Below are 10,760 nucleotides of genomic sequence, written 5' to 3'. Positions count from 1 at the left end.
GCTTTCGAATATTAGAGAAACTGTGCAGGTGGGGTTGTCCTCACAGTGTTCACATGGTCTGACACTGTTTTCCACAGTTTCCCAGCAGGCTTTGTATCTTAGCCTGAGTCTGTGGATGAACACAGCAAGTTTTTTTGGTGTGTGCCTGTCTATGGGAGGAGGCACTAGATCAGTCGACCACTTGTACCATCTGGCGGACGGGGAGTTCTTTTCTATCCACTTGTGAAGGTCTTTTAGCAGGTTTTCTTTGCTTAGTGGTTTCATTGCATTCTTGATTTGTTGCAGTGCAGGTGTATTTGTATTTGCACTCTGTCAATGTGCTTTGTGCTTTTGGCTAGTTCATCGGCCCTCTCGTTACCTGGAATTCCTATGTGACTGGGTATCCAGTTTAAGGTGACAGGTCTTCCTCTTTCGCTGTGCTGATGCAGCAGTATTTTAATTCCAGCCAGCATTGCCTTGTTTTCTTTATTTTTTGATTGTTGCAAGGCCTGCATAGAGGATTTTGAATCAGTGTGGATAATTAAAGGCCCTTCTTCATTCTCTAGCGAGTATAGCAGTGCCTGTCTTATTGCTATTAGTTCTTTCTGCATAGTGGAGGCATGGTTGGAGGTCCTCCAGCAGGCTGTGAATTTGCTTGAATATACTGCAGCTCCCGTAGTTTGATTTTCGGGATCTGCGTTGCTATCAGTGTAGTATGTTTGTGCCCTCATGATCTCAGTGTTCCTGATTGACTCATAGGCTGTGGCTCTTGGCTCTTCTCTTGCACAGTCTTCTTTTGCTCTTGGTAGGCTTGTATATTTATATGTTGCAGTGTCCTTCTTCCAGGGTGGGAGATGTTGTGTACCCTGTGTTGTGTCTGGGCTTAGTTGCAACAGTATCTCTGCCATGCCTAGGCTCTTGATGTTGTCACTTTGGTCCTTACCATAGGAACTCGGATTTTGAATCTCTTGATGTTTAGCTAGTTCCTCTCTGAATATATTCCTGGAGATGGAGTCTCTTTCTGAGAGGAACATCTTGGCCATTGTGCTTGCGTTTCTCTGTGCAATCCTATCCTCTAGTTTTGGCAAATTAGTTTCAAGCCTGAGATTGCACTTCCTTGTCCACATGGGTGCTCCTAGCATGAGTCTCATTGCATTGTTTTGAATGACCTCCAGTGATTCTTTTTGAGCCTCTGTCAGCTTCTTGAGAGGGGGGGGGGGGGGGGGGGGGCGGCATAGTCTACCAATGTTCTGGTGCAGGCTAGGAAGTACTTCCTTTGTATGCGTTCATTTGCTCCCTCCTTCAGGGATGACATATATCTCAGGGCTGCCAGTCTTGCATTTGCTCTTTCTTTCAAGTACATGATTTCTTCCTTGAAAGTTAAGTGCTGGTCTATGACAACTCCCAAGTACATGTAGTTGTCTACCCACTCTAGGGGCTCTGCTCCTATTGTTAGTGGCTGTAGCGGTCTATGGCCTTGGTTTTATTTACATTTATTTTAAGGCCCAGCTCATTTGACTTATTGCTGATGTCATTGAGCGCCCTTTGCATTCTAGCCATTCTAACAGCTCCTCTTGCTACTACACACACATCATCGGCATAGATAAAGATTTCTACGCCTTCTGGAGGCTGAAGGGAGGCTATATCTTCTATTAGTATGTTGAATAAAGATGGACTCAGAATTCCTCCCTGAGGGGTGCCATTTTCCAGGTCGTGGAATGTGGATATCACTCCTTGGAACTTTACTCTAGCCTGTCTTCCTAGTACATAGTTTTTTGTCTAGGCTCGTAGGTGTCCTTTGACTCCTTTCCTCACTACTGATCGGAGTATTGCTGCTGGGCTGGCTAATTCAAAGGCCTTTTCGAAATCTATGAAGACTACTGTGGCCTTCTTTTGATTTATGTAGCTGAGGACGTCTGTTATGCACTCGGTAGTTCCAACTCCTTCCTGATATGCGTATAGCTACTTGTGCAGTGGACCAATCCTGTACTTCATTCTGTTTAGTATCATTTTTCTCCAGTTTTTTCCATGCATGACACCAATGCAATAGGTCTTGGGTTTTCTGGATCTTTAGGTTTGGGGATTGGTTGTGTATCTTGCTGCCTCCAGGTATGTGGTCTTGTATGCTCAACGTGTGTCTTGTTCATGATTCTTAGGAAAGCTGTTTCTCCTGCAGGACCCATGTTGCTGATCATGATGTATGTTATCCTCTCTGCTCCTGGTGCTGTGTCTCTGCCAGCTTTATATACTGCTTTCAGTTCCTCTACAGTGTAAGGGGTGTCTGTATCATCTGGTCTAAGGCAGCCTGCATTGATCTCTTCCCATCTGATCAGTGCAAGTTGATCTTGAATTCTTCTGGTTTCAGGGGAGAGGTTGTCTGAGTTTGTCCTGTTGGCGAAGGATGTTGCCAGTCTTTCCGCTTCTTCTAGTGGGTGAAGGTGAGTTGCTACGGGAGTTCTCTTCTTGCCAGCTACTCTGTTCAGCCACTTCCATAGCTCCGAGAGAGATGTATACTGTGACAGTTTTGTACACCATTCTATCCACTTTTCAAGTCTTACAGTTTTGTACACCATTCCATCCACTTTTCAAGTCTTATCTCATGTAGCTTCTGTTGAACATCATTTTTAACTGCTTGTAGCAGTTCTCTGTTGTCGTCCTTCTTCTGTAGAGTTTTGTGACCCTGTTTAGTAAGGTTTTCAGTCTTCTTACTTCTGAGCAGTAGTACCAGGAGTCTTTGTAGCTGTAGTTTCTTCCTGCTCTCATGGGCATTGCCCTGTTTGCTGTATTGTGTATAGCCTCAACCAGATCTTTTTCTAGCTGATCTATGTCTTCTGGAGGTGTAAATTGCGCTGCCCATTCTTCAAGGGCTTGACAAAATACAACCCAGTCTGCTAGATCTTGATTCCATGTTGGAGGAGGTGGTGGTATTGGAGGTAGTTGCTGCATCTCCAATTCTGTTATTGTGGCAAAGTGATCACTGACTAGTGTCGAGTGTACTTGCCATCTTGTTAGGTGTCTGATTGTCGTTGTGGCAAATGTTAGATCTAATCTGCCTCCCCTTATGTGTGTGGGTTGTCCTTAGTTGAGCAGTGAGACTCCCTCAAACTCTTCTAGAGAGAATGCTATGTGTTCTCCAGGTTGGTTTGTGGTTGATGGGGATGATAGCAGAGGGTGATGTCCGTTAAAATCACCACATATAACTGTTGGTGTATCTGCTGCATGTGCAAAGAGCTGAGTTGTAGTTCTCCTGGTTCTTCTCTATTTATTTTTCTATAGATATTGTATATGTCTATCTTCTGGTTTAACAATGTGATTCTCACTGCCAGGGTTTCCACATTGTCGCCACAGGGGATTGGGTTGTGTATTTTCACTGTTGGGATCGTATTCTTGATGAGAATTGCCAATCCTCTGTCTGTGCCTACGCATGGGGTTGTATAGACATTATATCCAGTTATTCTGAATTTTGTCCCAGTTGTTAGCATGGTTTCTTGAAGTAGAATGATGTCCACATTTTCCGTTTTGCAGACTGCAGTTAGTTTTGCTGTTTTCGTCCTTATTCCGTCAACATTCCAACTGATGATCTTCAGCATGATTGGTATGTTGAGGAGAAGCTTCTTGGGTCTCTTGGTGCAAATGCGATTCCTGTTTCTCCTGCCATATTCTCAGTGACTGATGATGATGATGAGGATGAGTTAGTGGATGAAGTGAGAGGGGTGGGGGTCACTGGGTTTGAGGATGTGGAAGGTGTAGGGTTGTGGGAGGATGTGGAAGGTAGAGGTGAGGGGGTTTGAGGAGTGGGGTTTGTTGCAGCATGGGTTGCTGTCCCCTGCATAGAGGTAGAGGGGGAGGGGGACTTGGAAGCTCCTCTAAGGAAGCTCTTTAACAGTTCTTCAATACATTCCTTTATGGTTTCTGTGTTGATACTTCCCTGTATGATTCGGTTAGAGAAGTCAGTTATTCTTTCCCTTAGGTCCATTGTCCTTATGTAGATGGTTCTTGGCAGTGGTTTGGGAGCTTGAGGACTCGTTTGCGTGGGGGTTGGACCTTCTTGTTGCAGTCCTGGAGCTGGATCTTCTTCTGCTGTGGCTTGCTTCTCTTCTGGATTCCTGTAGTTCTTCTCTAGTGTAGAACCTTCTTCTCGGCTGAGGTTCAGGGGCTGTCCTTCCTCTTGATGCACTCCTTTCTTTCCTTGTCTCTTTGGGTAGGGCAGTCTTGACTATTGCAAGTCTTTCAGGGCATCCCCAGGCCACGGCGATGTGTGCCTTGCTGCAGTTGGGGTACTTTGCTGTTGTTGGTTCTCCAGCTTTGTGCTTTGCAATGCACTCTTCAGTTGGGTGCCTCTTGCTGCAGATTGTGCAAATTTCATGTTTGGCTTGGAACTGATTCTTACGGTGTCCAAATCTCTGGCACCTGTAGCACCTGAGAGGCTCTAGGTACTACGTTTTTACTTTATACTTCCCATATACACCCAAGTCATTTTTCTCAGGAATGTTTCCTACAAAGGTGACTAGGACAGCTTTGGTTAGAATGCCTTCCTTGTTCTTCATCCTTACTGCAGCTGTTATGTTTTTTAGGTTTGTCAGGTGGCTTTCCGGCATTTCAAGAGGGTAGCCTACCACTACTGCCTTCTTGATATTTTCCTCCTCTTTCAATTCTTTGATGTTGATGGCTGAGGTGGTTCTCAAGGTGCTGATTGTTTTTGGATCTTTGGATGAGATCGTCCATTGTCTTTGACGGTTGGGTTTTGCCTGGTATTGTAAGCTCTTGTTCTTGTTCTGAAAGGCTGTTATAGCCCTGAAGCCTTCAGCGGAGGTGCTGGCTACAACTCTGAAGTGTACAATCCTTGCTCTGTTCTGGTTTTCCATGGAATTGGTCTGTTGCTCTGAGTGAGCTGGAGCGTCTTCTTTGAAGCTGGTTCTTTTGGCCAGTTTCTTAGTTCTTTTTTAGCTCACCATTTTCCAGTCCTTTTCGTCATCTTCGTCTTCCTTTGTTCTTTTCCTGCTAAGTTCTTCAGTGGCTTCCATGTCGGTTGTCTCTTCCAGTTCTCGTTGCAGTTGTTCCAGTTCCGTTGCCGACATCCTTAGGGGTACTTCCAAGTCGAAGGGGGGGAGTGAAGACAGACAGTGTGCCTGGTTGGGTTGACCAACCCTTTAAGCCCTAGAGCCCCAGACAAAGTTATAGTTTAAGTAGAAAAATGAATTATAGAACCTGAAATTCAAATGTTATTATTGTTATTGGGATTGGGAGGCCCTATCTAGCCTATTGGTAGCTGTATACTGACTGCAGCAGTTGCAGCTGGGGAATCCCCTTACTGCTCTCAGAGCACTAAGACGACCCAGCAGTCAAGTCCTACAGTCAGGGAATTCTTAGGGTAGAAATAAAACTCTTAGAACAGTTTCTTGAAACATACACACACACACACTCACACACACACACACACACACACACACAAAAGCTTACACTTGGCTTATAACGCCAATTCCAATTCAATCCTATTACCCTGTCCTGAGTTCTTGGCTTATAGGCGCCAAGCCTAACGGCCCTATGCCACTTGCCACAGACGATGAGAGTGGGAGATTTTGACTCTTGGGTCCTGCTTTTTGTTTGTATGGTGTTTTTACATTGCATGGAAGCAGTGGTTATTCAGCAACGGGACCAACGGCTTTACTTGACTTCTGAACCACGTCGAGAGTGAGCTTCTATCACCAGAAATACACATCTCTCACTCCTCAATGGAATGGCCGAGAATCGAGGTGGGATGTTAATACCATACCAACCACGCCGCTGAGGTGCTTCTTGGGTCCTGCTTCAACTGGAGTTTTAAGACCACAACGGCTACCAGATTTTCCACGGGAGAGTTTGTTTGTGTGGGAAGGGTAATTAGTAGAGGTACAGACCTATTCTATAGTCAAAGATTATTAAGCTTATCAAGGTGGCTGAATATCAGCAGTTTTTAAGGCAGAGCCTTCATAAGTGGCAGCAGGCGACGCTGAAGGCGCCCTTTGGCAGCCTACACTGCAGGAGTGGCAGCAGGCCGGCCCCTACTGGCAGGAGTCCCGAGTAGACAGCAGTGGCGGCGGCGGCAGCAGCAGCAGCAGGCAGGCAGGCCCTGGGGAAGCGGCGCAGAGTAGCACAAAGCACAGCAGCAGCTAGGGGGCAGCAGGGGGGGGGGGGTGCCCTCGGAAAAAGCGGCGCAGGGGGGGGGGGGTAGCAGGTAAGCAGCAGCAGGCACAGCAGCAGAGCAGCCCCAGGCAGCAGCAGTCATGGCAGGCAGGCCCTCTGGGAAGCGGCACCGCACAGCAGGGCAGCCAGGCAGGATCCCAGCAGCAGTCGGTAGGCAGGTCTCAGCAGAGCAAAGCAGGAAGTTCCTCTCACTCTGGGACAAGTGAGAGAACTGAAGGCGAACTTTCCCCTCCGCCTGGCTTTATAATCTTTCTTTTGCCTTGGGGCACCCTTCTGGATCCATCCAAGATGGCCGCGCACTTGGCGGGGGGGATGTTAGGAAGAGACAGGGACAGTCGGCGGGGTAGAGGAGGGTTTCAAATTCCGTGGGTGATAAAAGAGAATGTTTGGCAAATCCGTTCATATTCGAAGTGCTTCCTCGGCTTTGGCCTGATTAAATGGTAAATTGTGGGAGTATATATATATATATAGATATATATATATAGGTATATATATATATTATATATATATATATATATATATATATAATATATATGTGTGTGTGTGTATGGATGTATGCATATGGTGAAGCAACGTTTTACTAACATGCAAAACAGGAAGAGAGTAAATAAAAACTTTTTAAATAAAGTTAACAATTTCTTTTCAGAAATGGAAATTCCATTTTACTTATTCGTAACATAATATTTTTTCTAAAATTCCGGAGGGTTTTGAAGCCATTTTGGATGAGGGAAGAATATTCAGGAAAACGGGAGAATCCCGGCGAATCCGGGAGGGTTGGCAAGCCTAATCTACGTCTACCAACGTATATTTCATTACAGTTAAGTGTGTGGTGTCTTATAAACGCCGGCGACTGTTTCTTTTTTCTTTATTTAAGTATACATTAATGAGTGAACTTTCAGTGGATTTTGGCCGATGAAAAATAAATGGATCCTTTGATATGAGGTATTCACTTGCTTTTTTTTTTAATGTTCTTGACGTAAGAGCTTCACAGTGGCGGATTTAGGGGGGTGGGGCCCACTTTGTCACATGCCCAGCTGCCCACCCATGGAAATGAGTAATTGAGTATTGTTTTCTCTCTATAAATCATTATTAGTAGCAAACGTTTATTTAGTTAATGATTATTTCAACAACAACAATAACTCCGACTATTATTGTGTGTACATGCTATATATATATATATATATATATATATATATATATATATATATATATATATATATATATATATATATATATATATATATATATAGCATGTAAATATATATATATATATATATATATATATATATATATATATATATATATATATATATATATATATATATATATATATATATATATACACACACACACACACACACACACACATTTCTTTATTTCCGATGTTTCGTAATAATTTCTTTGTCACATCATCATGGATTTGTTGAATAATGAATTTCAATTATCTTACGATTTTTTTTAAGTTTTTACGGTAACGTTTTTAGTAATCTGTTCATTATTCAACAGATCTCTGATGATTTAATAAAGAAATTATTACGAAACGTCGGAAATAAAGAAATATGTTGGAGTTGATTGGTTCCCTGGTCCACCCTTGCACTGATGTGTCTTGCTGAGCGTCGTCTAGCCCTTCTTTTTGATATATATATATATTTATATGATATATATCTATATATATATATATATATATATATATATATATATATATATATATTTGTGTGTGTGTGTATGATAAGTGCCTCCCCCATGAAAGACTTCTAGGTCCGCAAACTGCAGCTTCATTTTGTCGTTGAAATTTATTTATTTGTTGGACCTCTGTCTTATATTTTGTTCACTTTGTTAATAGCCTTATCGAAAATGTATGGTGGGTTTCGTTTGAAGTAGATGGATTGAATTCTTTCTCTGGATACCCATTCCAACTTACCTTAAGCCCTTTGCGAAAGTAGGCTTCCTGTATACTGTGACGGCGTATTGGTTCTGTTATGATTGATAGCTATCTCAAGGAAAGGCAGTTTTCCATCCTTTTCTCAATCTGTTTTGAATTTAATGGTCGGAACTATCGAACTGACTCTATTAAAGCATTGAAATCTCCCTAGGTATTGTCCCAAAATCTAGAAATCGCATGTAGGTATCTAAGCCAGATGTCATTCAATGGTGCGATCGACTGTCAAATTTCCGTTTCAAAGTGTTCTGTGTAAATGTTCACTAGAAGGATTTGGTGGTGGGGGCGCAGGCAGGGTGCTGCCGGCACACTACCACCTAAGTTTTACTAAAGATACCTTGTAACTTCCTCTTTAGGAAAGACAACAGGTCTGTGATCGGGGCTTGGGTAAATAATGTTTCTTTGTGTAAACTGAGTTTTTTTTATATCATTAAGGAAATATAGGTTGTGTATATGGGTTTTTTAAAAGAAAATATTAAACAAAATTATTCCCCGCAGTGGTTCAGGAATATTGACGAAAATGTAAATAATTTTTTTGCCAAGTTAAATTAATTAGCTCCGTAAATTACATTCACTATGACAATGGAAAAGAATAGGTACTACCAGCAATGTAATATTTCCCTCAGGAATTACAAAAGAATCATGGCTCATCACAACGAGCATCTATTAGCACAAATGATTTACTGTGAATGTAATCTGTCTCGTTAGAACGGGTAAACTTTAATTTGCTAGTTCAATAGTAAGAGATTCTCTTTGCTGAATGGTACAAGTTTCTGTCAATGCTCCTGAAAACATATGCATTGCATAACATCACTACTATTTTGGCTCAGAGTGAGTTGTGTCAAATGAGAGCAGTGTTTTTCAAGACTGATGATCTTGAGTGAGGTGTAACAGAGTAAGAAAACATTCGAGATGCACAGTGCACTAGAGAGCATGAGAGATGAAAGGAAGGGCTGCTGGCAACCAGAGATGGAAATGGTCGGAGTAAGTAAAAACAATGATATGGCATGTTCAATGATTGGGAGATGTGTAATATTCATGTTTTGACATGATGAGTTAATCATTTTCATGTGTGGTGTGTATGATAACTGTTTAAGTCAGTGATTACTGAAGAGGGGAACTCTTGAAGAGTGGTGTTTCGAGAGGAGGCTTGAAGGCGAAGGATTAGTTCATAAGTTTGTCTCAAGCAATAGCTTGATGCTCCGTACAGAGACACTTGAGGGATAACCTCATTCCCATGAGTAGATTATGAGTCACACAATGATACATTAGAAAAATACAGCAAAATACAACAGTATACATATACATTTCTTCACACTCAATAGCATGAGCTATCCACCCTTGTTGAATGCATGAGACAAACTTATGAACTAATCCTACGCCTTCAAGCCTCCTCTCGAAACACCACTCTTCAATACCAAGGACTCAAACATCCTCTGTATCCCCCTCTCGCCTTCGAAAACTGCAATAACTCAGGGGGTAAAGCCACATCCATTCTTGCTGCAAAACACCACATCATGGTTCCTGCGAGCCTGTACATTTTCGCATAGCCAAGGTCATGGATGAAAAAATCAAAGCCGATATTACTATGAAGATGCTGCCCGAGGAAGTGTTTAATAAAATTACATCTTGGCTAGATGCTCAGCCAGAAAAGATCAAATATGAAGACCTCTGCAGGAAGCTCACCAAGATCTACTTCATGCCCGTCCCAGAAAGAGCCCAATGCACCCTGGACCTGATGAACCAGCCCCTGGGAAACACATCACCCAAGGACACCTTGGACAAACTACAAGGCCTCCTGGTGCTGCTGGACCATGATGAATCCGGCAAAAGAAGGGAGATCAGCCTATCACGAGAAATATACTTGCAGCACCTTCCTCAGGAGGTGAGGGCGCAAATCATGGAGGCAGACACACTTCCAATGGAGAAATTGGTGAACGTCACACATAAACTCCACAAGGCCACCAAGGCCTCCAAGCACGCCACAGCACCCGCAGCCTGCAGCCTGATGGAAGATAAGGTCGAGGAGGGGGATACACATGCAATATACAGAAAAAAGGTGCTGCAGAGGACGTGGACAAATCCAGCCTGGTGTTATTTCCACTGATGATTTGGGAAAAATGCAAGAAACTGCAGAGCTCCCTGTGTGTCCCCAAAAAACGCAGAGGGCGGCCACCCATAACAGCAGTGGCTACAAACAACAGGGAATCCTAACCAGTGGGATTCTTCATCCATGACACGATCTTGGGGCGCCAAAAGCTGGTAGACACGGGTGCCATGCTGTCAGTCTTTCTGCCATCAAGAGACGACTGCAACTGGCCACCTAATGCCACGGCCGCACTAGTAGCCGCAAATGGAAGCCCCATCTGCTGCTATGGAACCCAGACCTGCAGAATAACCATTCTGGGTCATAAGTACGAATGGCCCTTTGTCAGGTTCCCTCTACTGGGCGCCAATTTCCTGGCACAACAGATGTCGGCTGTAAACACCTTCTAGACACCGGAACCTGCCGCTCCTGCCTGCTCGCCACTGTCCCGGGAATGCCCACTATATGTGCTGCCACGTCATCCAAATACAGTGGCCCCCTGCACAAATTCCCGGAAGTCTTCAAGCCGCAGCTATGCCAGGTGCCAGGAACACACGCCAACCACAGCATCTA

At 43.6% G+C, this 10,760-nt stretch overlaps 1 protein-coding gene across 1 annotated transcript; it reads right to left on the bottom strand.

The window, feature by feature from the left end:
* Positions 1-260: 260 nt before the first annotated feature.
* Positions 261-1,022, bottom strand: LOC135198383 (uncharacterized). Its single transcript, XM_064225930.1, has one exon. It carries the CDS (start codon positions 1,020-1,022, stop codon positions 261-263), a length of 762 nt encoding a protein of 253 aa, XP_064082000.1.
* Between the last annotated feature and the right edge of the window lie 9,738 nt (positions 1,023-10,760).

This window comes from Macrobrachium nipponense, chromosome 23, assembly GCF_015104395.2.
Source record: "Macrobrachium nipponense isolate FS-2020 chromosome 23, ASM1510439v2, whole genome shotgun sequence".
Classification (NCBI taxonomy): Eukaryota; Metazoa; Arthropoda; class Malacostraca; order Decapoda; family Palaemonidae; genus Macrobrachium; species Macrobrachium nipponense.
This window is presented reverse-complemented; position numbering and strand designations above follow the sequence as displayed.